The sequence below is a fragment of the Struthio camelus genome, chromosome 3 (assembly GCF_040807025.1).
Source record: "Struthio camelus isolate bStrCam1 chromosome 3, bStrCam1.hap1, whole genome shotgun sequence".
Classification (NCBI taxonomy): Eukaryota; Metazoa; Chordata; class Aves; order Struthioniformes; family Struthionidae; genus Struthio; species Struthio camelus.
In genome coordinates this window covers 131,401,051-131,428,963 of record NC_090944.1, presented here as the reverse complement: position 1 = coordinate 131,428,963, position 27,913 = coordinate 131,401,051, and the positions used below count along the sequence as shown (strand labels likewise).

The following is a 27,913-nucleotide window of genomic DNA, read 5'->3' as shown; positions in this document are numbered from 1 at the left end:
ATTTATTTCTTATCAAAAAGCCACACATCAGAACAATGAGAGCTACAAATGTTTTCCAGACAGGATGGCTAGGTTTCACCTACACCTAACAGTTGAGAAAGTAACCGCTTAAAGGAAGAATCGCCATAAAACTACAACCCTTTTTTCTCTGCACCCATGGAGACATTTTTATCCATTCTCCACTACAGTGCTATTTAAATGACTTGGATACTGAAGACCATGAGCAGTTAAGTACTTGTTTTTGCTGGAAACAATCTCTATAATTAGAAACCCGAACCACAGCGAAATAAAGCAATTTCTCAAAATTTAAACTGTTCTTCTTATAACAAACTTACAAGTAGTACAGAAATGCTGTTCTCTCTCTCTCTCTGTCTTCTAAAAAAAAAAAAAAGCCCACCACCACCACACATGCCTGTGTTCTACTGAATGAAGAGCATGACCTGTCTCCAAGCTGGGGTTCTTTCAGACACTTCCGTTACCGACCTGAACCAGTTACACCAGTACTGTCTGAACTACGGTCTTACTGTTAACTCAAGAGATACAGCTGCACTCCCTCACAACAGCGGCATAACCTAAAGGATGCTATTTTCTGGAGTTGCAGTATCTCACCTCTTAACTAGTCTCTCTCCCAGTGACACTGCCACTGTTGGGTGAGATACTTTGTATCCTCTGATCTTGATCTTTCCCTCTAATTTTTAGTAACAATCTTAAAAAAGGCACTTATCTTTTTTGGAAGCTATTGTAAGTTTCAGCTAATTTTTACAATGAATTTCGCTTCAAGGAATTAAAAGCAATTATTAAAAGCAATCGACACTGAAATAATTATTATTTTAGCAAAATACAGGCTGATACTCTATTAAACAACATTCGCCTAAGAAAAACAGCTAAATGAAAGGATGGCCATCTTACTGTTTGAAATTATATTTGTTTTCCTATGTTTATTCAGATTCCACTGATTTATTTAGGATTTGTTATTGTATGTTTAAATTGGCGTTAAAACAAATCAACTTGTACCTCTAGCAAGTCTGACGAAACATCAAATTTGTAGTCTTTGCCATTTTCCTCCTCCGGTTCCATCCGCTTATAAAACAGCATGTAAGCACTGTGTGTCTTTAAGAAAAAAAAATCTGTATAATTTTTGCTTTGAGAGATAAACCATGAAAGTAGAAATAAGTCCATGCAACAAGTGTTGGAGAAAAATACCTTTTCAAAGGAGAAGTCCATAAATTTATCAGTCACAGAATCATATGTTTTTGTCTGTCAAGAAGAAAATAAAAGTATTAAGGCCAGATTTTTTTAAATAGTCTAGTTATTGATAATTTGAGGTGCACGTGCCAGTGGACTCCTTCGTGGCATTTAGAGAGAGGCTACTGACAACTAATTTCTTGCTCAAAGCATTACAAATAGTGTTCTGTCCTTCTTTCTTCTACAGTGGCCCATTCTGAATTTTTCAAAGCTGCTCTGCAGTATTTTGACCTTACTTCTCATCCAATTCCTTCTCTCACCACACAGATACCTCTTCTTTTTTTGGAACCTAAAGATATTTTACCCATTTGTCAAGCAACCGTTTTTGTTTCATTACAGCATATTGTCTTTATCACTTATTCACATAACTGTTTTAATAAGATACTGCATTATTAATAATGTGTTTTATAAAATGATATATACCTATACAATTTTTAAAAACGATCAATTCAGGCATATCCTGAGAAAGTTTGAGAGTCATTTTACAGTTGTTTTTTTTATTAACACTGCATAAAAATGTTCGCACTGACCGCAAAAGATGCTGGGCTGACCCAAAAGACAAAGCCGATACAGCGTTAAGAAACTCTGCATTTCCAAATGCAAACCAACATTTTTCCAACTTAAGAAATGTTTTCTTCTTACTTTAAAAAGAACAAGCAAAACTCTTCAAGCCTGTGGATCTACAAGCTTAAAACTACTGACCGATATCAGAGCTCAAAGTACTGCCCTGCTGAACAACAGCACAGCTGTACACAGAACTGACATCGTTCAGTTGTCACCAACTAATAAGGATCTGACCACAGGAGGGTCTCAGAGCATAATCTAGGAATAAGTGCCATAAGGTATAGACAAAGATCAAAAAGCCCTGTTCTTCAGAATTATGTACAGACTTGAAATAATTATTTCTTCAGTCAACAGTGAGCAACAAGGCCATCCAAGAGAACGGTTCCTTCTCCTGCTTCCTGAAGCTCCTGCTCCTGAGTTCTTCATGAAGCAGCAACCTCCTCACTTCTTATAAGTAAATAAATGATACAATGATAGGAGTGAGGAGTAAAAGAAATACCTAAAATGTCGTCTTCGGAGAGAGACTTCACTAATTCATTTTGATTCATTAGCGACATCTATGCTGTACTTTTGACAACTATCTTTTAAAACCACCTAAAAAAATACTTGGATCATTATCCACAAATTAAATTCATATTGCAGTTGGTATAGGAGGAGTTAAGATCATTCTCCTTTATCAGCTTAACCTCTGTTCAAAGCATGGTGTCTTAGAGCAAGTGAGGAAAAAATAGAGATTGCATCATCTGCTGAAGCAGTCTCACTCTGCAAAGTCTTTTGTCCCCAAAAAGATCACTTGAGGAGACCAACAGTGGGAGAACAGCTGATCTACAGGAACATATGATTAAGCATCACCTACATAACAAAGATGTCCAAAGTATAATACAACTCAGCTAACTCTTCTAACCATTTCACACAGATTCACAACAGGTGGTAGACTAAAGGTGAACATGAGAAAAATAAAAGACTTAACTTACAGTCATTTCTCCACCAAAACATTCAGAAGCAAGCTGGGCAGAATCAAACGGTTTTACTTCAGCATCATTGAAAAGATACCTGTAAGAGAGTAAGCTTTTGAAACAACTGCCCTACATCTCTCAGGGCAGGTAAAAGCATAACAAATACATAAGAGGATCCTTCAGATTAAGTATTCATTACTAAAATCCTGTTTTAACCATGGCAAACTAAAAAGTGATCCCAAAAGTGACTTTCTCATTAAGATCACAGGAAGTCAGGAATTCAACAGATATCTTTTTTTGATCAAGAGACACATTATTTTTCCCATTTCTCTACCCTGACTCTGGTGGAGACAGAGTTCTGACGTAGCCAAGGAGATGTGCCTATCTCTTTTCAATTTGGGTGAAGTGGAAATAGAAATCAAAAAGACGAGAACCATTTCCTGTATCAGTAGGGCTCAGAGAAAGAGGTATACTTGTTGTTCTGCCTTCGGGGCAGACGTCGGGTGGCCAGTGGGAACTGTTTCAAAAATGCTCCAGCCAGCTAGGATAGAGAGCGGGAAGAGCGGAAATCTTCTCTCCTATTTTAGGGTCTTAGCTGAGAAACTGAGATATGACTTCCAGAAATGGCTGGTTCTCTGTTCCCTGCTCTGTGTCACCTTGCAAGAACTTCCCCCTTTCTACGCCTGCGTCTCATCCCTTTCCTAGGCTCCCTCTTCCAGCTATCTTTTCCCTCTTCATCACCATGATGTGCCCAACGTATACAGAGGTTCCCAAATTAAAGTCAGATGTTATAGGCAAGAAAATACCACAATTCTTTTTAAAAAGGTAGAAAATACTGCATAGCATTTGATCATGTTTCTATCAACAGGTCTCTGCTCATCACCTACGCCTAGGAAGGCACCGGGATCCCCACTTTTTTAATCTTTAGAAATAAGATAATGATTAGAAAACAATTAATTTAGAAATAAATACTGTCCAATATTGCAACATATCACTGTAAATCGTGTCTGGGTGGAACTGACCAATAGGAAAAAATCACCAGCTAGATAAACTTAAAAATGAAATGTGAAAACAATATATTCCATATATAAAAAGCACAGTGAGAACAGATTTCTGTACTGTAGCAGCATTTCCTCCATACAGAATTCAGTGAGTGTATAGAGAAGAAAATTTAGTTCACTGAATTTCAAAATCATAAATGTAGCTGCATACTCTTCAAAGGTAACAACCAACTTTTATGATGCAGGACAATCTATTAAATCTTACCAATTACATACACTGAAATACTTACAATATAGCCATCAGTATTTGTGTCAGGAAACAAGCATTGGCTGTAATGTAACATTAGCATTGCACTCTCCTGCTGCCCCTGGGTCCAGGGGGCTCCACAACTATTACAGCTGCAGCACACAATCACGCATGCTAAGAAGTGGATATACTTGCACCACCAAACTCCAACACCTTGGGCTCTTGAAAGGGACCTACAGCATGCATCTCCTATATAAGTGGGTCTGACACAGTCAGCAATTTTTATTTACTTCAACATAAGAAATGATAGAATTTTGCTTTGTATAACTCACCATTTGTTGTTTTTATAAGCATGGGGATTGACTATATCTCTGATAAAACTGTAGTAATGTCCACCGTCTGCTGTTCCCGTATGAACTGTCACGCCTATCAAATCATACTCGTAACTCTCAGTTTCTTTCAAATATTCACCATCTTCCTTAAAACCTTAAATAACGTAATACAATATTTAGCCAGTTATTTCCTAAACATCTGAACTTCAACGCTGGTGTGTCTTACATACACATTTCCTATAGATATACTTAGAATTTTTCCTTTTCTTTTCAGCACCGCACAATGAAGACAGCCAGAAAATCCACACTCAACAAAAGCAGCACAGGTCTCTACTCTTGTGAAACATTTGCAGTTTTTTGCAAGGCATTACAGTTGAAGAGGTTAGAACTAATAGCTAAATTATTCCAAATTAGCAAATCTTATTTATTATGGCTGTTGGTCAGCCATTTTCTGAAGTTCAAGTATTACTCTACAAAACCAAAGTAGATCAGTAACGAACTGTATGTAACCTCTTGCAATTCCTCCCACATTCCATAAACAATTTTAGGCATAATTCAAAAATAACTGGTCCATTTTCTCATATTAAATAAAATGCATAACTTCTTGGGAAATATAGGCTGATTAAAACTTGGCTTGATTTCATTTTCTTAAAAAATCACTAATTGTTTGCAGGTTATATATGCAGATGGCAGAAACATGAAAGAGACAAAGAACGTTGAATGCATTTTACAAGGCGTACCTTCTTTTCTGTCGTTTTTCCCCATGAGGAAATCTTCAGTGTAAGGTGTCATATCCAGACGTAAAGGGAATGAAAAATGCGTATTGACTTTCTCCTTCATCATGGTTACCATATTAAATGTATATCTCATTGTGTTGAAGCTTAAGATACGAGGTAGTTTCTTAAAACATGCCCTGAAGGATTAAAAATAATAAAGATTTAAGAAACCTTAGTTAGTTAAGTGATACTTTCACAAAGATTTTCAAGTTGTTCATTTCAAGTATACAATTGGAAATCAGTTATAAAGTCACCTAAAACATAAAATTCAGCAATCACAATGCCTGAGAGCAGGGCAGTCTGACGGCATAAGTCAAATTTAGCCTACTGAACAATTCCATTTAGACTACCATCTTGCCTTGGAATGGACATCAAATTTACTGGTAGGGCATGAATGACAGTTTACTAAACAGATGCAGTAAAACAGGCACTGAGGGAATTCAACAATGAAACACCCATCCTTAGAAGGAGTTACTATTTTGTAACTCACAAATTTCAACGCAGAACACATCTTGTGTTAAATCTCATAAACCGCACATTAAGGATTTTCAAGTGGTGTACTCTTACACTCATGTCATTTATAATACCTACAAAAACAAACTGTGAGGCTTTTCATTTTATGAATAAAATTTTGTTAATCGCAGTAAAAAGACAATGCAAAATTGATACTTTTATTTTTCTGCCTTTTAGTAGACGTTTTCAAGAAAGGAAAGGTTTTAAAAATTACCAAATTCAGAATGAGAAAATTGGGATTAGGTATGAAACCTAAGCAATCATCTTACATAATGAATAATCAAATACTGAACAAACGCAAAAAGAATTTCAATTTTCAAAAACAGGAAAAATAATAAATTTCAAAACGTACTAATTTCTACAAATGCCTCCTAATTTACATAAAACAGGTCTTGAACACTTTACTGAATGGTAATCTTTTTCTAAAACGTCTTGCATTCTTCCTTTTGGAAATTTATCTTTTTATATGCTCATTTGCATAGGAATCACATCCTCAAAGGCCTTTGCCGGAATGAAGGCATGATCCTACTTCATCTCAAGGACTGCTCTAATTCAAAGAGTAAATTCAGTAATTTACTAACAAGAAACATTAGGAACGTTAATTTCTTCTTAAGCATACCTTTTTTCAGCCCTCACTTTCTTCCCACAATGGGAACATGTATACATATTGTCACCTTCCAAGGTATCTTTAATGGTTACTTCATCAAGAGATTCCTATAAGAAAAGAAAGAGCTTGTGTTTATATTGGGTATTTTTTACCTTGTGCTCACATGCCTTGCTTTACTACTTTATAGGACCCTCTCTCAATCTTTTAATAAGTTTAATCAACAGCACTTTCACAAATTATCAAGTAAAGTTGGTTAAAGTCACCAAAAGCTTGCAACAAGAACATACTCCTTTCCTACAAGATTGGGTTGCAGTTATGATAGAAAGACTGGTTCCTGGAACCAAGATATAAAATTAAGGAATCAATAGAGAAAAACGGCACTCAATATTCCAAGCTGTCCCAAACAACCGTTTAAAGTGCTCTACAACCAAATGCAAAGTGTGCAGACTAATAATTGTTAAAAAAACAAACAAACAAACAAAAAAAAACCCTAAAACAATCCTGATGTACATTCTAAATTAACTTAGTAAGCAATAGTTCATGCGTACATATAAAATCTTTTGATATTTACAGATCTCTCATCTAAAATGTGACCATGGCTTTTTTAAAACAAAGAAATGAGTAAGCAGTAAGCACTGATTGCAATACAATCTTTAGTGAAATACTGTTAATCAATGTCAAATGGCACCACCTGAAAGCATGTTGCACTGAAAAGATGAAACAACCGGACCAGACTACCTAGTAATATCAACTATTAATAGCTACCCAGAAATACATCAAGATTAGAGAAGAGATACAAAAAGCATCAGTGCATTCAATACAATAACGTACAAGTCTCTCATACTCGACTGTGCTTATTTACAATTGTGATCCATGCTATACAGCACAGCCTCGCATTACTTACATAAATATTCTTCATATCTGCCACCTGGCATCTTACTGTATAGAACTCTTCAGCAGTCTGACTAACATGCTCACAGTCCTAAATCACAGCAATGACAAAGAAAATCAAAGGAAATAAGTAGTTTGTAAGTTAAAAAAAAATACTGAAAAAGATACAGACAGCAAAAAAAATACTTACCAAAGAAACAACATTGTTTGTAATAACACCTCCAAACAAACTTTTCACTGTATTTTTCTGTGAATGAATTAATAAATTCTGTCAAGAAAACTTGAGCAAATCCATAGCTTTTCAAGCTTCCTTTTGTTCCCTTTTAATAACTCACCAGTTCTGGAGACATTTCTTCTATTTTTGTTATTAGGTCAGTGAAGAATTCAGTCATATCCTTCTGCTCTCCAGTGTTGAGTGGCTGCTTATCCATGGTATAGGTTTTACAGAAAGGCCTTGGATTGTATGCCTTACATTCACTTTCCTTTAGGCAAAAAAACAAGCAAAACAAATCAACATAAAATCCTTATATTTTTAAGCTACACACATATGCTGAACATACGTGTAAAATTGTATTCAAAAATGCATGTATTTTATATACAATATATGTAATTATATACAGCATATAATAACCTAATATGCCTATTAGGTGACAAAGTCTGGTAAGTGTTTAAATGTTTATGGAAAATAGTTTTAAACTAACTGATCACAAGAGAATCATTATTAAAATAAAAGTATTTTGCCAAAGATGTGATATATCCACTTTTTGCGTATCTGTTCTGCCACAAAATACAATATGATGAACATTAGACCACATTTATGCATATCTGAATATTACTGACTTTGATTCTGAGAATTGCTTCATTCTCATTCAGACTTCTCTATGGGATAAGACTACATCACCTGGTTCTCCGCTGCATGTGTTCTAATCAGAGAAAAGTATTTGCATACAAAGTAATATAAAGTAAGAATACATCACCCAATTCCACTACAGTGCACACCGGGAATGTAGAATTTATTTACAGCAGAATTTGTCATCATAAATGATGACAGTGACCTGAAGGTGTGATGGTAAGAGGACACTCTATATACGCACTTCTTTCTTCTAAGGATGCATGGCAAGACAGTGCTTCCTGTAAATATTATGCTTTGAAACAAAGTTTTTCTTCAAGGTTTTAAGAACAGTAAATCTTTACCGGATGTTAAGTTCTCAAACTATTTTACACCTATATAAATACCTAGATTTATTTTTTTCTGTGATTCATGGCAGGTCTACATTCCTTTTTTTTTTTTTTTTTTTTTTTCTTCAAAGTGCTTATGAATTTCTTTTGCAAAAGCTATTGCAAAGAATAAAAATTACTCAGCTCTCCTGAGTCTTCTTTTTATTTTTCTATATTCTATCAAAAACATTTTCACTATTTTAGGCAGTATTTCACTATTTTAACAACAGTAAACATCTATGTACTGCCTCATATTTATTACTCAGGCTGTTGGAATTTCAAAATTATTAGTTTTTTTAATGATTTATTTTAACAGATTTCTCTTTCAAACACTAGAGCAAGGAAAATGCAATGAACAAAAATAACGTATTTTATTTTACATAGAGGGAAAGTAGGGCAACCTTCAAAGAGAAGGTAACTTCCCCAAACTGTTCCATGATTAAACTAAGAATCAAGTTCAACCCTCTACAACAAGATGAATGACGCTGTTGCACAGACACTTACGTCAGAGAAAAAATAATTTACTGGGATCTTGGCATAGGGTCACGCTCACGCAGGGAATCAAAACTCCCTACCAGGACAGTCAGGCGCTCTTTGGCAGTGACAGGAGTCTGTGCAGCAAGGACCTTTGCAGTGGTGTCTTCAGTCGGATCTGGACAGACTCCTTGAACCACTATTTTGCTCAGCTCCTGTAATCCAGCTGGCCCTGGTCCTACATGACCACCCCAGCGTATGAGCAATTCATCACTATCGACACACCTTAACTACGTACAAAGCATTGCTTAAGTGTCTTTATCTCTGTACAGAGCACTGTCCTATGTGATCATTTATGCAGGAATAGTTTCTATTGACAATTTACAAACCTCAGTTTACAAACTGCACTGGCCACGGCACAGGGAATTCTAGAACTGCCCGAAATTCCCTCTTGGAGGGCTCCCGCAGCAATCAATGAACTACTTAACTGTGAAGGTATGAGACAATCACCTAGCCCCACGATGGGTCACTACCTCAAGCCGCCCCACTACCTCCCCTATGGAGAACGCGTGGCCAGGGAGCGCCTGCATCACCCAGGGAATCACCAGCGGAAGTGGACAGGGCGTGCCTCCAAGCACACTCCTGATACCCAGCTACACCACAACTGTAACTGAAGAGCAGGCTTGAGTTTCATAGTTATAACTTGCTTACAACTTAACTCCCTTAGCTCCTGGCACAATGGCAAACACGCTATGCTCACCTGAACATTATGCTGGGGCGAAGGTTTAAATAGACGAAACATTCTCAGACTACGGAACCTGAGCTTGACGTTCCCATCCATTCAGCTCACAACCATTTTTTAAGAACACAGTAGACAGTCACTAACGTTTGGGAGCTTGGACCTGTTAATTAAACCTGGTGTCCAATATTAAACCCCATTTTAGATTACCATTTACATTGCTTCTTCATGAAAGCCTGTGCAGCATCATAAATTATGCCAATATTTCCTTAACTGATTTGCTGAACTATAGCTTTAAAGTGGGTAAAAACTATTTCAGTCAAGACCCTCATTTACAACTTAGGCAAAAACAGACTTGAGCTGCCAAGAATTCACATATAGAATGGTAGCTACATTTTTCTTTTTTCTTTTAAGGAAAATAGGATACTTGATAAAATATCCTCTTTTGCACCTACCATTAAGTATGTAAACATTTTCTGGAGTTCTAGTAGAGTGGTCTTGTGTTTCATATCTTCTGAATACTAAAAGAAATTCATTAAAAAAAAAAAAAAGATTTTATCTTTTTGCTTATTACTTTCCAAAATCAACATTTAAAAAGACGAAACAATCATCTTTTTAAATACAAAATATAAATAACTTTATTATGGACAATTAAGAGAAACGATTGTGCACATGAAGAGACAGTATACTATTTTATACTTACATATATACCACTACTGCACATATTTTGTCACATTAACACTAAACCTATGTCAAAAAGCAACTCCGTTTTCTAAAAGTTTATTCCAGCGAAGAGCTTTTGATAGGTACTAGACAGGTATTCATGTACAGATCAGCAGCTTCCTTTTTTAATTCTATTTTTTACTTTTATTTATAAATTTTTAATTCTAGGTGAAGTTAAGCGGCAACTAACAACTTAATGATAATAAGAAATGATGAAGACACTGTCGATTAGGGTGTTTCACACATTTAAGAAATGATGAAGACACTGTCGATTAGGGTGTTTCACACATTATATACGCCCTGTTCGTGTCAGGGACCAAAATGAAGCTTTCTTTGTTACAATAAATAGCTAGAACTAATAATGTAATATTTCTGAAAGTTATCCAATGTCTAATAACTTACAGGATTTGCAATAATTCTAGAAGCGCAAGATATATACACGCAGGGACTTTATAAACATCCAAGCATGACATTTTTTCTAACAAGATGACAGACTGAGAGTTAGGAACAGCACATAAGTCACATAAAGACAAACTTGAATTGATGTAGTTGATAGCAACATAAACATGAATTTGAGAGTATGCTTTATTAGAGCGTCACCTTAAAAACATATTGCATTACAACTACATTTACAAAATATCACTTCACTTTAGATATCAGCAAAAGAATTCAACCAAACAAAAAGCAAACTACCAATCCTGAAGAAATATACTATAGCAAGAAGTAAATCTTAAAAGTAAGTCTTTAATTTATCAGCCTTTACACTGATTCTAAATTTAAACTTATACCAAAATCCACACAAGGAATGCAAGACCCAAAACCATACCTTTGCAGTAAAGATTGCTTGCCTGGCCTCTGGAATCATATACAGCTGCTGAATAGTGGATGCCAAGTAACAAGTTGCTCCAAGATTAGTTAGACCCACAAACCTACATTCAGCTCGAACATCATCATGTGGCCAATAATCCCATTTGTAAGGCGCGTGGGAAGCTGGAAAAAGTATGAATTACCAAAAATCAATTCAAAGTATAACTTACCAAGATGACATAAATAAATTTAAAAAACTTTATGCTTACATTAATAAAAATACATTCTGTTTCTCATTCTAAATGTACAGACATGAGAAAGGCTTGTTACTGTTTTTTAAGCAAATGCACTATGTACCGGTATGTCAGGGAGATTACTTTACGGCTTGATACAGGAACCATCCTCTTTAAAAGTTTCCAGAAAAGCAAAAGGCCACCTAGAAAGAAAGGTGGTGCACAAAGACACAGTTCCATATATCTTGTCCTCACCTCTTCTCACTGGGTAACAGAAAGCACAGCAGAACACACCACTTTGGGCTGCAAGTGATTTGCCACCTTTATGCAGCACTTTTGGAGGCAGTGTGCTCTCCAAAGCAGTACTCATGGCAAGCTTCATCTCTTATAGTTGTTCTGTAGTATTCAGTAGTGTCTTGTAGTGGGATACTGTTATAAAGAGTAATGATCTTCAAACCTCTACCTTTGAGCTAAAATTTGGTAAAATCATATAATGTTTTTGCCATATATCAAAGGCATTCATAAATTATAAACATTGGTTGCTATGCATTTTTATACATAAGAAAGTCTTTTATAATATTTGATTCTAAGATGCATTTTTGGATTTTTGGAAATGAACCAGTGTTTGTACCTCTTGTTCTACAGCAGCTTCGTGGTGACACTGCCATCTATAGTATAGCGTAGAATTCTGAATAGCGTCAACAAATAGGTGATGTGAAAAGTAAGGGGTATGTTTTAAAAAGGTAGGCTTTCTGTTGAATTGGAGTTTCCTAAGCTAAGTGATTAGCCTTGCTCATTATAAACGTCTACCATTCACCGCTGCCTGATTTTCTCTGGGAAGAGCACAGGGAAAGAGGTTCAGCCTCCAGAACGTTGTCCCTCCCTAGTGCTCTAATCATTAGCGCTTATTTCCTCCACTCCTATTGCCTTCCCACATCCTTTATCCATTTACCCTCTTTGCTTTCTCTGTGTTTTCCCATCGAGTGCATTGAATTACGAATAATAAGTGGTAATGTTAGAGAATTAAGTGCAAAAGCTTTAATTAAAATGGAAGCAAATCAGCTACTTAGCCAACCACAGCGGATGCGCTCTCTCACACACACAGCAGTTACACAGCCTAAAGCGATCGCACAGGCACTTAACAAGCTCCAAACACACACACCAGTCACTGCCCCGGCACACAAATTACTCATTCCAAAATTCACACCACCCATTCAGCACCTCTACTAGAGTACCAGACAGATTCACCTCTCAGCTACCAGACAAAAGCAAAAAAGCAGTCTAGTCATTTTACAATGCACAAAAGCTAGGGAGGTTCAAGATCTAAATTTTAAAGCCTTAATTATTTTGACAGATATCAAAGGCTCATTTGGGATTCCTCTCCATTCGTACTACCAGCGATAAATTAATCTATAAAAATCTGCAATCCACTGCACAGATCCTCAAATCTTCAGATATCAGACCCACAAGATATTCTGCTGCACTACAATTACTTGTTCTAATCTTCATTTTGGCATTGGCATCAAAACCACTATTAGCCCTGCAGCTTCAAGGAGAGAATAAGTGTTTTAATTCTACCGTTTCAAGAAATTTCAGTAGCATGACCTAATGCTACCTTGGTTACAGTGGCCTGGCTGGCCAACCGAAACAAAGCTCTCCTCAGTGTAACCTCTCCAGGAAAGTAATTAGCACGGCAGACGGACACAGAGTTCCTCCTCTGAATCAAAATCCTTCAATTGCAACATCCTAATTCACCCTTTGCAATGCAGGGAGTCACTATCTGTTACTCTACTCTCCAGCCGAGCAGTATCCACTATCTATTACTCTATTATCCAGTTGTAATTACAGAGGAATCAGATGCCTTCTTTTTACTTTACGAGAAGAGCTGAAGCATCTTCCTCTGCCTTAACGAACAAAAGTTCTTCTTTGACGAAACAGCAAGCCACATTTCTGAACAAAGACATTCTTACTTCAAGACCGGTGAGGTCTTTACCCTAAGAAGCTCAGCTACCTCAAATGGAAGGCTCAAAATGCATCAAAAGGTCCCAAAGTTCAGCGGCTGGTTCAGGAACAGAGCTCCATTTGAAAGGTATTAGGCTATTTCTCACGTCCTTCAAGATTCACCTCTCAGTCATGTTTAACCAGATTAAACAGGAGCTGATCCAGTCTATCTGAATTACAGAGCATGATCAAACTGTACTCTTTTAAATATGACCCAGCATCCTACTATATTGGCCAAAGACTACTTTTCTTTTCTTTTTTTTTTTTTTTTAAAAGAAGTCTTCTAGGAGTCTGGTTATCTGAATTAACAGGACAACTGGCTGAGTGAAGAATGTCTATATTCTACAGGCAAAGATTTAGCTCCACCATGACTCATCCCCACCCCAAAAGTGAGAGATTTAAAACTGAAAGGATGTTCGGATCAGATCAGTCCTTATCTTTCTTCATTCCTTGAAGTCGACAGCTTCCTCTACTTAACACTTTTTCCTTTGTATTTTGGCTAAGAAGTCCATCACCTCACAGATTGTTTAATATGCACGAAAAAAAAAATCTGAGCTTTTAGGGCTTTTAGGAATTCTATGAGAAATTTCTTAGGAGAATTCAACTTTCTGACCTCTGGGATTTTTAAGCAACTATCTTCATTTTGATAAAAACCTTCCTTCTTCCTTATGGATTTTAACTAGAAAGGCAAATTTGGCCTCATTTAAGTCTAACTTCACTGCTCCTCTGTCACTACAAACAGCAGTCTTTTTTCAGGACGGGAGACATGGAACTTGCAACCAAAGTTGCAATATTCGCATCCTATTTTAAGTACAATAAAATTAATTTTTCCCCTTCAAGAGACCTTGCATTTCTCTGTATTTCACCTTCTGATTGTGTTTCTGCTCCAAACATAACATCAGTTGCTATCTTAAAGAACTTTCTGGAAACCAAGCTGCCTAAGCTTCCCCCCCTCCCCCTATAACCTTAAAATTTTTATTAGTCTTCACCTTAAAAAAAAAAAAAAATTACAAGAGATTTTATGAACACTAGAGGGTATCTAAATTCTCCTCCAGTAAGATCAGAGTCTGCACTCAATGTAGGCCCTCCCTGTTGAGAAATGCATGGAAAGAGGCTGGGAACATAAATCAGAATATCACCTGATACTTCGCAGTTAATTTCCTGAGTTATCACTTGCTTAAAATGCATGAAGACATTGCTATTTATTCAGTTTAAAATGCTGTGTATTTTCACTTTAACCTGCAGGATTGCTGCTGTAGGAAGGAAGTCCATTAATTTTAATGAGTTCTAGACAACTTCCTCCCCATTTTATACTGCCAAAGTTCCTCATCCCCTTACTTCCATTCAATTTATTTATTCCAACCTCTTTTTTTTTTTTTCCCCTGGATATGGTCTCTTACCAACTAGGCCAATTCAACCATACTGAGGACAGGGACGTGCCTCCTAGAACATTTCATCTCATCTCGTTAGTACCTGTGTACAATATTGGCAATGTAAGTGTGCAACCTTACCCACAAAGATATTTAAGCCAATAACTGTAGCGGGTAAGACGATCTTCCTCACTCAGAGAACCAGATCGGAGTACTAAACAGATGAGATCAAATCTTCTATGGAAACAGAGATCATAAAATTTTAAAAAACATATTTAGAGTAGTACAATTTTGGAATGACATACATATTGGTAAATCCCACCTGGTTCAGTATAGCAAAATGCAAAGTAGAAAAAGCATGCACGTCATTCCCTTCTTCCATCCACCAGCGAAGGGAGACACGGTAGCGGAAACTTAAGAAAAATGCTGCTCAGTTAAGACTTGACTACAATTACTTTACATTATTCATACTTGTCTAAGTATAAAAAACAGTATACAGTTAAACATTTTAATGACCGGCACACACATCCTGGCTTCAGTCAACAGGGTGTGAGAAAAAAATGGCAGAACAGCAAATATGCCAGTTGGGCAGATTAGATGACAGGAACTGTACAAGTGGCAGGATTGAAAACTTCTCCAATGAACAACAAAACCAGAATATTACAACCAAAGACAGGGTGGAAATCTATAATGTTTTCCTTAATGTGTCTCCTAAGAAGAAGGGAGAGACAGGTCTACCGCTAAGATTATTTTAAAGAGCAATCCGATTTCAGTAAAGTGAAAAATTTTGATTTTAAGACTCTATAGCTCACATCAATGGAACGGTAAGATTTTAAACAAGTGAGGCATCAGCAGTCCTAAAGAACAACAGCATCCCAAGAAGAGACAATTGCACGCTACCAGTTGTAATAAAATTCACATTCATGGAACTGAGATATTCTGAATATGGAGTAGGACCATGGACCTGATGGCTCTGGAGAACTCAAGCAGGAAGGAACAAACAATCTAGAGGAGAATATCTGGAAGAAAGCAACATCTGTGGAAAATGTTACAAAAAACTTCAGCAACCATGAATAATTGGAGTTTGGAGAGAGAAAACTACTAGCTATAGAAAATTATGACCTGGAGAGATACGAACTACCCCAGTAGCTGAAGATGTACTCACAGCAATCAGAAATATCAGATATTTTCATAAAACATATTCTATGCATTTTCCTTAAACATGGGACATTTTGGAGGCTTTTTAGGTCTCCAAAAAAGGAGTACAGAACACAAAATAAAATATTATTAAGATCAGATTTCTAATGTCCTTCCTGAATTGTAAGGTACTAAATCAATTCCATAGATTATAATAAATTACAGATCCTCAGGTTACAGAAATTCAAACTGGGCATGTGAAAGAAAATCTATCAAGCTAAAAAATGCATAATTAGAATCTACAAATCAAAGATAAAACATTAACTAACTTAAACTTTTGGTAATTTACAAACTATACATAGGAACTGAATTTCTAAAACACAGGAAGCACAGAAGCCAAGAGCCATGACAAAATTTTACTCGCACTGCATGCCCCAGTAAACATCTAAGTACGGACTCAAAGTCAACTACAAAGGTATGAGAGCTACGAAAAACATAACAGCACTGCTAATAGTCAGTACATCTAGAGCAGCTCAGCTGGTGTGCCTTGGTAGTAAGGAACGTACCACGCTTGTTCATGTTAGAAAGAAAAAAGACAAATGAAAATCCAGCACAAGACAATGAAGCACGTGTAAATAAAACCCACTCAAATAAGACCATCTATGCATTAATAACATTTAACAGGACCGCATGCTTTAAATAAATAATATTTAAGAACAGATGATTAAATCCGTTCATTTGCTAGGTGCAAAAGATACCTACATCTGCGCTCTGACACTACTGTAAGTGATGTTGGATAAGCAGTAGAGTTACAAAGGGGAATTTTAGGAACATTGTTAGTACCAACATCTTACTTCATTACTACTTTCGGAGAGCGACTATCCAGTTTAAGCGCAGAGGTATTCTGCATGATCTTCACTTTTCTCTGTTTCTAGCTAAACATTCTTAACAGACTATTATTTTTAGCAGGTCATTAAATGAAGACACTCATGATGTGTTTCAGGAGGAAACAGAATCTCTCCGATTCCCATACCGGTTCACAACGGCCAGCCTTATCAGTCAGGACGCACAGAGAGCGTTCAGAAGAGCAGTCCCTATTTGAGGTACGCTTCCATTTTCTTTACTGAACTTTATAAATCCAAAAATTTAAAACAAAAACAAAATAAAAAGAAAATGCAAAAGGACTAATTTTCCACACAGTACTTAAAAGCTACACACAAACAAAGGCTCTTACACTGCATATGTTGTGCCATAACCCAGTTGTGGAGCAGCCTGTAGTTTTCCACTGATCCCTTTACCATTTCTACCAGTAAGTCATAAGCAGCAGCCCTTGAAGAATGTGACTTGCATTTTGGCTGTTGTCTATCTTTTAGACTCGGCAGCAAGAACAGAAGATTGAAGATGTCTCTTAGAAATTCCTGTAAAACAAGTCAGTCGGCAAGTTTATCCAGTTTGAACAAATTCTTAGAACAAGACAGTCATCTATTATCAATCTTCCAGGAACTTCTACAGACTTTCTGGTCCCCTGTCATTTACAGAACTTTCTATGGCTTGTATACAAGTTTTGAACTGAGAATATCAATAGTCTTCTCTATATTATAGGTAGTGGATTATAAACATATTACAGCCTAAAGAGAAACAAGCCTGCTGAAAAAGAACGACAAATTATCCTCTCCATATGCTAACTCCAGCATGTGGCAAAAGATCGTAGAAAAAAGAGAAGAATTAAATTCAGTCTGCCAGACACCTGCAACTTGAAAATGCATGGATACAAGTTAAGTACAAGATTTTTTTTGATTAACAAAGATACACAACATGAGAAATCTACAATGGCATAATTTGTAGAAATAGTCTCTAATGTAGAAATACAGCATGCATATTTTATCATAAAAACCACTATGAAATCCACCAACCTCGCAGACCTCTATGTGCTTTCATTAGTCCTTTGTATATAAAAGGACATGTTAATAAACATGCTATATGTTTTGTTACATGTGATAAAAGTAAATTGCACAAACAAAGAAAAACAGAATTTCAATGTGTAAAGACAGCATAAAATCCTGGTGCTACTGAAATCAGTAAGAGAAATTAGCGGCCTTTAATAGGGGGGTCTGGATTTCATGAATGATAATTTCTTTTGGCAAACTATTCATATGTATTTTTCAATAACTTTAAGACTAGTTTCACTCAGTGAAAGCGATGATGCTTCCAGTTTGGGTTTTATGAATCAATAATTATTCACAAAACACACTTATACTATGCACCATGTGTACTGTAAGCCTATTTCACATTGTTCACAGAATAAGGTGGACTGTAAAAGTTAAAATGTTATCACTTCAGTTTACCTCTTTGGAATATTGATCAGCCTGTAAGGGGCACAAAGCACAGCTGTGCCAAGCCAGGTGGATTTGAAAGACAAATATATATCATTAATTACATTTACCTTCCCAGTTTAATACACTAAAAAGCTGAGAGGGAATACACCCAAACTTCAGGACCTTCTCTTAGTCAATTTAATTCAATAACATTAGAACAAAAGTAAAACACTAAAAAGGCAGTAATAACCCTAAGACGTACAGATCTGTAAGAAAATGTGGTCATACCCTTCCAGAACTATACAACCCTTAAAGAAGTGTAGAATGGTGAAAGGCTTTCCTCCATCTTCCAGCTACAGAGTAAACTTTACTAATTAGTAATGCAAGTGGCATTACAAGTGACCATGAAAGAAGAAAATATCACAGAATTTGGAAAGCAGTATTTCAACAAATTCCCTCAGAAGTGGCAATCACGGGCATACTTTATGTCCAAGGCAGATGACATGATCCCAAGCCTATATTTAGCTGCTTCAGTAAAATGGCTGCAATCTTAACAAAACATATTTAATCACTACATCACACTAAAAGTTTATCATTTTAGTTCTCCAAATAATCAGACAATAAACACTCTACCCCTGCAAAATTTTTGAGTATTTTTTCCCAAAGATATCTTCTTCAATTTTTTAGAGGGACAGAAGTCGCTCTCATTTGAGAGTAGTGCACGGGATACCAATACAGCTAGTATACTTAATTCTACAATTTCCAGACTGTAATTAAAAAAATCCTGTTCCTGAATTTCCCTATTTATTTATATTAAGTAGCCTTTTGAGGTTAAAAGGCCAGACTCCTGCTCTAAAATCTTACTAAATTCCATATAAATCCAAAGATGGCATACTCCACCTCACATGGGGAAACCACCATAAAAAGCCTTGCTCCATTGTGTAGGGGAATTTGCATAGCGCTAATATGAAATCTTACAACCAAGGTTATGTCTGAATGTTTATGTCTGACTACTATGGAAAAGTCTCCTCCTGATCAATACTTTTGCAGACTTTTTTCATGCTTTGGAGATGTATTTTACTCTCATTATGTATGAAACTCAAAAGAACTGGAACGTCTAGCTTCCTGAGAGTAAATTTTTCTGTCTCTGCACCATCAGGAAAGTTTTCCAACATTTAAATAAGGTGAGAGACCGGGGAGGCCTGAAGGAGGCAGAAAGATAAACACACTGTCCTAACAGTCAATAGCCACACTGTCAGAAGCTTAAGCAAAACAGTAAAAAGAGTTTACAAGCTAGGAAATCCTCTCTCCCATGTATTTAAGACCTTAAAAGAGGACTAGGTCTTTTAACCCTACAAACTGCAATAAACAGTGGAGAGTTTTTTTTTTTAAACTACGAAAAACTTCTGAACAAAAATGATGCCCGCTGAGCCTATCAGTTGAGGAGGCGAGGTCGGCCCTGATCGAAGAGTTACGTTGATAGATGCAGGTATCTAATACACACAGCAGCTGTCAAGCATCAGCTTCCCCTCCCATGATATAACAAAGGTGTGCAGACCACCACAGAAAGGGAAAATATAGGGGCCTATCAAGTTGTAAATATTAAATGCCAAACTCCAAGCTCATTCCCAACTCGCACTCCTTTCAGCTAAACCTCTATCACATGTGCTCCTGGGGTAGCAGCCTCATTCCTCTCCACTCTTAACTGCATTTTGCCAGGTGTAGCTGGTTACAGCTCACCAGCAGACCAGCTGCATCTGGTATGTGGGCTCATGGACTGTACTTTCAGCTGCGGCCTAGTTTCCCAGCCTTTTTCAAACAGGTGATCCAACACAGCAGCCACCTCAAGGTGCAGTCTCACAAACCAGAAAAGAAGTCAACTTCGGCGATCCGGTTCTATCTTTTTCCGATTTACACTCTTAATCTTGTACTTGCACCATCTGATTGTATTCAGACTGATGGAGCAGGGGAAAAAAAAAAAAACCAACTCAAAGGTGATTTTGTTCAGAGGATAAATACAAAACCTCAACCTTGTAAAAACATACATTTTTAATCACGAAAGTGGCCTTAAGATAGACCTTCCTAGTGCAAGTGTGTTAGCTATTACATGTTAAAAATGCATTTTTGTCCACCTAGAATAGAATAAAGTAGGCAGAGTTTATCTGTAAAGGACAGCAAAGAAGGTGGAACAGGTACTCATTGCTGTCACAACATGTGACCTTTAAAATTGGATAATGTTTGCCAAACCATCACTTTGCTTAGTAAGAGAAGGAATCTGTGGTGAAGAAAGGGCACATGCCAAGCATCAGAGTTCTCTGGGCAAGTCTAAACTACCTGCAGTACTTTGCCAGTATACCGTATTTTCCACGATGTTTTTTCAGCAACCTTTGCCCAGATGGAAGCACGTGCCTTCACAATCCTGTTACACTGAACAGAGTGTAAAACTTCTCACTAGTGGTACGTTAGCCCAGTGAAATAACTAACAGATAATGGACTTTATAATGTGCAGTTCAAATAAGTTTTTGAATTGTACATATATATTTTAAAAAATTAATACTAGATCAAGACATAGCCTCAGATAATCTGTTAAGTCCCTGTCTCTTAGCAAAGCCACATTCTTTTTGAGAAGTCTTTTTTTGCTACTGCTCTGCTCACGTTCCATTCTTCAAATCATATTTATGGCTCCTCCGTGATACATTACATACATGGAACATATTTTGAGATTCTGCACAGTTATCACTCCTGTCTATTTTAGCTTGCATTTTGTTCTCATGCCCTTCACATGTCCAAGCTACACATACCTGACCTTTGCACCGTTCTATTCTATTCTAATTTCTGTTCCATCTTCCACGATGCACTCTGACTTGAATTCTTGCTCTTATTTAATCTTCAACCTCTCCGTACTTAAAATAGACTTATTTCAAGAGAATTACATGGCAGCAGTCTTTCAAAACGCTGCCAACAATGTTACTTTATGTTAGGTAGCGCATAAACGAGGTAGACGCTATTAAAACTTTTGAACAGTAAAATTACCTTCAGAACCATTTTATGATAAGGGTCAGAGTAAACAGATAGGACACATGCAACATAACTGCATATATGGGTCTGTTTTCCTGGTCAAAGCTCACTAAAGGTCCAATCACAAGCTCAGTATAGTGTACAGAAAGAAACGTCAGTTTGAGTCAGCTCTTAGACCAGGCCTTTTGTGCAAGTATCAATTTATCCAACGGCCTATGCAAAATCACTTCCACAGACAGACAACAATTTTCAAGAAAGCACTAAGAAACAGAGCATATCAGGTTGTGGAAGTAGACTTTGTACAGTAGTGTACAAGAAGGAGAAATTTCAGTCAACAGTCCATCAAGTTGCCATACAGCATGACCATGACAAATACCTAGAGGGCCGGGGGAAGACAATACAAGCCCAATTCTCCCTCAACCATTAGTACCACATGGCCTGACAACACAAAGGAGAACCTTTTTGGGAGCCTCCTTTGCCTGCCTATTCTCCTATCTAGCCACAAGGAGGGGAGATGGATTGTAGTAATAGTCTTGTACCAGGTGTCCACCGCTGCACACGTGTAGAACCTAAAAGCTACTGTCAAATCACAAGTGTCCCAGGATACGGTCAAAAGCAGCAGTTGTTAATGATTTCTAGTAATCTAGTTAATGCTGATCAACTCTGAAAACATGTAGAGTTCATAAATGAGAATAAATCAAATTTCTAGGATGTAAGAATTGTATCCTGAAGTTAAATATACTTAGAAAGGGGATGTACGTGCAGTTTTTTAATAAAGGAATGAGATGTTTGTTTCTATCAATCATCCTAAGGCTAGAAATATGACATACTCTCATACATTGAGCCCTGCAGTCAAAATAGAGGAAAAAACATGAAAGGAAGAAAGCACGATAGAAGAGAAGGCACTGCCTCGACCTCTTCAGGGTCCTTTTCTTACCTGCCCTTCCCGAGAAAATTTAAAGGGTGGCTTGTGTTTAATAACACTCGTTGCAAGACGAAGTAGTCCTGTAAGTCCATCGTCTTCTATATTACCATCTTGGTGGTCAAGGATTTCTCTGCTAGATATATATAGAAAAGAAATGTTGAAACTATGTTTATAGCAATATGTAGCAATAGATAAAATGCAGCTCACAAGTAAAATTACCGTTACCAAATCTTACCTCCGAATGCAGTCAGCAAGATGTCTTGCGAGTGCATCTAAATCAAGCAGTGTGGTCTGATTAAAAACGAAGAAAATGGAATATACATGAAAAATAATTATTTATTTCATGAATTACAATTAAAAGCCCAGTTTGAATCTAAGGTTCAAACCATATGTTTTTTGGATGAAAATCTGCTACAGCACATAGAAAAACAGGGACAGCTAAAACTCATTTTTCAAACAAGTTCTTCCAAAAATATTCTAATGCGTTTTCATAAAATGTGGTAAAACTGTTTGCTTTTTTGTATCTATGCTGCACAGTTCAAATGATGTAACGCTTCTTCTTTTATTTCCAGATCCCATAAAAATACTATATCTACCATACGGAAAGAAAATTGAGCAATGCTATTTTAAAGTGAAATGGTTAAACGTTAGTTCTTACAACTACAACGTGCAGTTTATCACCAGAAGGCTGAAAAGCCTCACTACCATTCCTTGCTTGGGCAACATGCAGGAGAGGCAAGCAGAACTGTAGCCTAACTATGAGATTCATTTAATAAAATGGACTTGGAAGGAAACTGAATGGCAGAAAGGAGGAGGAGCCATTTTTTTTGCCTCTATCGGGAACATCCAGAATGAGGAGAGGATTAGATTTTCTCCACTGGAGAAACTAGGATTAAGGCTGTATCTTCTTTCCCTCCCCACGCTCCGGTCACAGCACTGACAATAACCTAAAGAGATTTACATAAAGCCTCCAGCAGAAGCAGTTGCAGAAGATGCCCAACAAGGCTACTTTAACCATTTAGAGACGTTTCAAGGATTGTGAATAATCTTTCTGACTTGTGCTGACTGGCTGTTACCAAAAATTCTCTCTCTTCTCTTTCAGCTTTTGCTTGAACGCTTGCTTATCTCCTCCTTAGATCAGACTGAAATTATTTCTCCTATCAAAAGTGAATCTCCCCTAAATAATTATGATATCCACAATAACCGTTACCTTTATGTAGTCCACCCTTCTTGTGTGTTATACCCATCCCCATCTTTACTCTACCAGCTCTGTAACAAAAATCTTCCTTTGGCCAAGAGTTATGAAATATACAGAGAGCAGTAGGGACAGCTGGGAGAAGGGAGAGATGCAAGAGCAGTTCATACCAGTTCACTGTATCTTAAGTAAAAATGCTTTCTATTAAAGTAAAAGAGGTCTGAATAATAAAAATAAGAAAAGGCACACATTTAAATGAATGTAAAGCAAAACCTACCTGACTTGCATCTTTCACATGTATGTTATCGATCAGTTTGCACAGCAGCCAAAAATATTCCTTACAACCTGGTCGTAACACTGGTTCTTCGTCATAATCCTCTATCTGTGAAAAGAAATCGCTTTTGTTCCAAAGTACACTGAGGAAAATAATTATGTATTAAAAGAAAGCAGTAAACCAACTTTAAAAGAATATTATTTTCTACGGAGCCCTACTCAAGATAAGCCGAGTGCAAGAACAATGTATTCCACAATGGTAACAGTGCATGTTACCCTCTGTTTTTCTTCTGAAATAGTTATTAATTTTGCTGAAAGGGTGTCAGGCTAATCTACCATAACGTAAAAAAAAAAAAAAATCTAGAATAGTATTGACTCTGTCCTCCACACTGCAAAAGGCAAAAGTTTTAGTGTTAGAGTGTACAGAAACATGAGAAACTCTGAGTGAACTTAACATTATTTTAAACATTTTTTGAAAGCTAGTCAAATAGTGCAAATCTTCTGCAAATTATTTTAATTTGAACGTTGTTTCTGTCAACATAGTTTAGAGCTAAGGCAGACAAACTGAATTAACCATCTGTCACTTAAAAACAAATGCCACATAGGGTCACAAGAACGAATAACTGCCTCGCAGACCCAGGATCAAGGTTCACACTTAATAGCCATACAACTGCTCTCTTTCAGATTTAGCTACATTAGCTGAAGTCAGTACTGCCTTCCCGATACTCGTTGCTGTAGTCCCTAATTGACTTTAGGCAAAATCATCCAGGTTAGTTCAAATCACCTCTATTAATCTGCATACATTAACGCTGAGAACTCTTCCTGAAGTAGGTTTGGCAGCATTCATAGAACCTCTTCTATTTAGCAGAGCTATTAGGACAATAACACTCAAACGGAAAAACAGCAGCAATCAACTGGGGAACAACAAACAACATTCAGCCACAACAGAGAGCACCGATGCACACGTACAACTATGTACTTATTTATTTACAGACTTACCTACATTTAAAAGGGTGGTCAGGGCATAAATTGAAAATATAACTATTATTCCCTAACGCTGTGTTGCATGGACACTAAAATTCCTGAAGCAGAGCGCCTCCTAAACATTATTCTACATTCCTCCAAGCATAGACCAGCCCTAAATTAGTGCAGTGTCACAGCTTTAACTATTTCTGGGAAGTTTCTGGAAAAATATAAACCAAAGGTCTTCATATCTGAGTGTTTCAGAAACAGTTAGATGGTATGTGCTTTCATTTTTTCTTTCTCTTTTTCTACTGACAAAAGTAAGCTTAAACACATCTTTGACAAAATCTTGTAATCTGTTAAATTCTTACCCGCATAGGTTTTAAAGCCTGAGCATCAGGAAGAAATTTTAATAACGTTGATGCAGCCAGCAGCAAAAAGGATCGGTTAATTGAGTCTCCCCCATCCAGACCAGAGAGAGACAATTTGTATAAACCATTACAAGATTCATGGCGAACGGCAGTCTTAATGAAAAACAAATAAATAAATGAAATGATTATATATATTAAAAATATTACTTAGAAGACTTTTTTTTTTTTGACTTCTCTGTCATATATACATAATTCAATTCCTCTCATAATACTGATTAAGTTATCAAGGCAGAGTGCGTCTTTCTAGAAATATATATTCCAAGTAATACACACTTAAATTAGAAATTAAAAATGCAAAAGATACACATTTAACCAAAAAAAAAAAAAAAACAAAACGGATTTGTATGTGCCTCTTGCCTCTTCTATTATGTATTTTCTACACTGAAGATTACAGCCAGTTACTGAAATAGAAAACACTACATTACAGGAGGGGCAGCATACAGGCTTTTTCTGTGGTTAAGTAATAAAACACAATAATAACAATTACCCCATCATGCCCATATTGCACCTTTAAGCAATCACTAGTAAACAAGAAAATTTCCTACTATGCATAATTATGCAATTTTCAAGTTTTTATTTCTTACATCAAAACAAATCACATAAAACTAAGCAAAGATATTATTCATTAGTGAGAAAATTTAATACAAACTTTCACCTCATTTTGTGATGGAAAGTATAGCTGGAAAAATATTACAATGAGGAAAGTATAGTTAGGCTAATCCATGTTAAAGGTCATCACCTAGAAATTTCAACAAAAAAATTACCTTTAAATGGAAGCCAGGAATGAAGACTGGAGTTTATAACAGTAACTGGTTTGCAGTCAACTACAGATATGCCATCTTACACTACATTTTAACTACAGAGTGATTACTTTTTAAATAGGACTCCAAGTAACTGAGTCAGAACCTGCCTACTTTTAGCAGGAAACAACATGTTTTGAATTTAATGGAAGAGCACCAGCTTGAAACAAGAGTTAAACTTGCTCCATATTATGCACTAATCACTAATTATGCAATAACCTCTCCTTTAACATACCTCTGGAATAAGAAGGGTAAGTTTCTTTAGCCAGTCCTGCAAATGATCACTGTCTGCCAGACTGGATTTCACCAAGGAACAGCAGTGAGCCCAGCTCACCAAGAGCCACATTGAATAATGCGTAACTAAGAAAAAATGAGAGTACATCACACTAACTTTGAAATAAAATAGGCTTTCCAGGTTGAAGAGTTGCATAGTTCTGGCACATATGGCATTCATTTCAATCATGCTAACGCACAAGACTAAACCCTTATTGGCACTTAAGACACCACCAAACGGAGCAGTTTACCAACCCGGTTACTAAATGCTGACCATTGTATTACTGATCTCAATTAAATTATGTTAATTATGTATTACCAATGTGGTGCACAATTCCTTCCCTTCACCTCTCTACTTCTTAAAAAGTGAGCCGGAACTTTGCTGATGGGCTGCATCAGCTCTTAACATGGACTTTTTTTATGGACTAGCTAGCATGGCTTTACCTTTCTTCTCAACAGCCCAGGGTAAGACTCTAGTAGGTGATATATGCCATTTGAGGAATATTCAGGTTCACAGACATAACCTCTGCAACACAAAATGAAGCAGAAAAACCCAGGGCAATGCCTAACCCTTGGAGGACCTGCTTACATTTATGGCAACCTACACTGTACTTTTGACAACTAACCTGATATAGACCTAATCTGATACAGATTACTTAGAGCTTTTGTAGGAATCATCTGCAAGAAGGCTAGGCAGGGAAGTTCCAAGGAATTCTGGAGCCAGAATGACTTCTGTAAGCCAGAATAAAGATGACGATTGGCGACTATATTATGACGTTAAATATGCTGCTCTTCCGAAGACAAGAATACAGCTGGTTTTCCTACCAAAAACGGCTCTTCTGGAGATGAAGATACAACCACAGTACAAAATTTTAATACAGCTAAAACAATTTCCAGAGAAGGAACACAGGGCAAATCCTCTGGAGCTTCTCTGCATATTCCCATCCAGACTACAACAGTCCTCATACCACTGAGGAACATGTTTTTACAGAACTTTAATGGTGGAATAAAGGAAATACAATTTGATATCTTTAATATGTTCTCATTATCATTAGTTCATATAATACAACTATTTGCAGCACTAACCTTCATGTCTTGATCTGTGATCAGACTGAGCTTTCAACACCCTGAGCAGGAAGAAGATAAAGCCACTTGAATTTTATCACAGAACACATCAGATTACCATTTAGAAACATAAGCACATACAAGTGACTAGAAATAACAACACAGTTACTCTTAAGTACCAACTAAGAAAACTAAAATTTTAATCTTAAAGGGGTTCATTTCTTGCAGTATCAAAAATCAGCAACAGTGAAAAACTATTAAACCTTCAATTCACTCTCTTACATTTCTATTGACTGCAAGCTAAAAAAAACAAAAACAAAAAACAAAAAAACCCACACAACCTCTTTATTTTAGCCGAGAAAGAAAAGATGGAAAATGGAACCAAGAATAGATCCATAAAGAAGAAAGGTGGCATTCTTCATAATGAACTACACTTTGAACAATCCTTTTAAATTTTAAATATGTCATTTATTTATTTACTTACATATTTATAAACTGCAGTAACGGCTCTATAAACTTGAAAACATATTGTACATACTTAAAATTGTTACTGTAATTATGCTGGAGGTTAAAGCTAGACATGTGTGTAGACTTGGCTGAAAATGCTCTGTGTGTGTTTAATAATCTTTTAAAAATATGGTAAAACACACTATCCGGTACTTGGAATCAAGTAATTTTACATCAGATATAACTAAAACACATGACTTCCCCACCACCAGTCAGATTTTGTAACTATGCAGTCCTGTGCAGAATTGCTTTTCTCAGGATGGACAAATGGTAAAAAGGACAAAAATCTCTAGTACCCAGCTTCTGAAGGTTAA

General features: G+C 36.6%; 1 protein-coding gene across 7 annotated transcripts in view; it reads right to left on the bottom strand.

Moving 5' to 3' along the window:
* Positions 1 to 27,913, bottom strand: part of USP34 (ubiquitin specific peptidase 34) — a 155,574-nt gene that overhangs the window by 35,322 nt on the left and 92,339 nt on the right. For all 7 annotated transcript variants that reach the window (XM_068940330.1, XM_068940333.1, XM_068940332.1 and 4 more), the window contains 18 exons: positions 27,114 to 27,154; positions 25,990 to 26,114; positions 24,895 to 25,047; positions 23,565 to 23,669; positions 22,328 to 22,383; positions 22,105 to 22,225; positions 17,069 to 17,252; positions 11,113 to 11,276; positions 10,019 to 10,084; positions 7,468 to 7,614; positions 7,323 to 7,379; positions 7,146 to 7,223; positions 6,254 to 6,348; positions 5,086 to 5,258; positions 4,346 to 4,499; positions 2,784 to 2,862; positions 1,204 to 1,257; positions 1,015 to 1,110 (listed from right to left, as the gene is read on the bottom strand). In XM_068940330.1, coding sequence (XP_068796431.1) covers positions 1,015 to 1,110; positions 1,204 to 1,257; positions 2,784 to 2,862; positions 4,346 to 4,499; positions 5,086 to 5,258; positions 6,254 to 6,348; positions 7,146 to 7,223; positions 7,323 to 7,379; positions 7,468 to 7,614; positions 10,019 to 10,084; positions 11,113 to 11,276; positions 17,069 to 17,252; positions 22,105 to 22,225; positions 22,328 to 22,383; positions 23,565 to 23,669; positions 24,895 to 25,047; positions 25,990 to 26,114; positions 27,114 to 27,154 — 1,948 coding nt within the window. The remainder of the gene's footprint in view (positions 1 to 1,014; positions 1,111 to 1,203; positions 1,258 to 2,783; positions 2,863 to 4,345; positions 4,500 to 5,085; positions 5,259 to 6,253; positions 6,349 to 7,145; positions 7,224 to 7,322; positions 7,380 to 7,467; positions 7,615 to 10,018; positions 10,085 to 11,112; positions 11,277 to 17,068; positions 17,253 to 22,104; positions 22,226 to 22,327; positions 22,384 to 23,564; positions 23,670 to 24,894; positions 25,048 to 25,989; positions 26,115 to 27,113; positions 27,155 to 27,913) is intronic.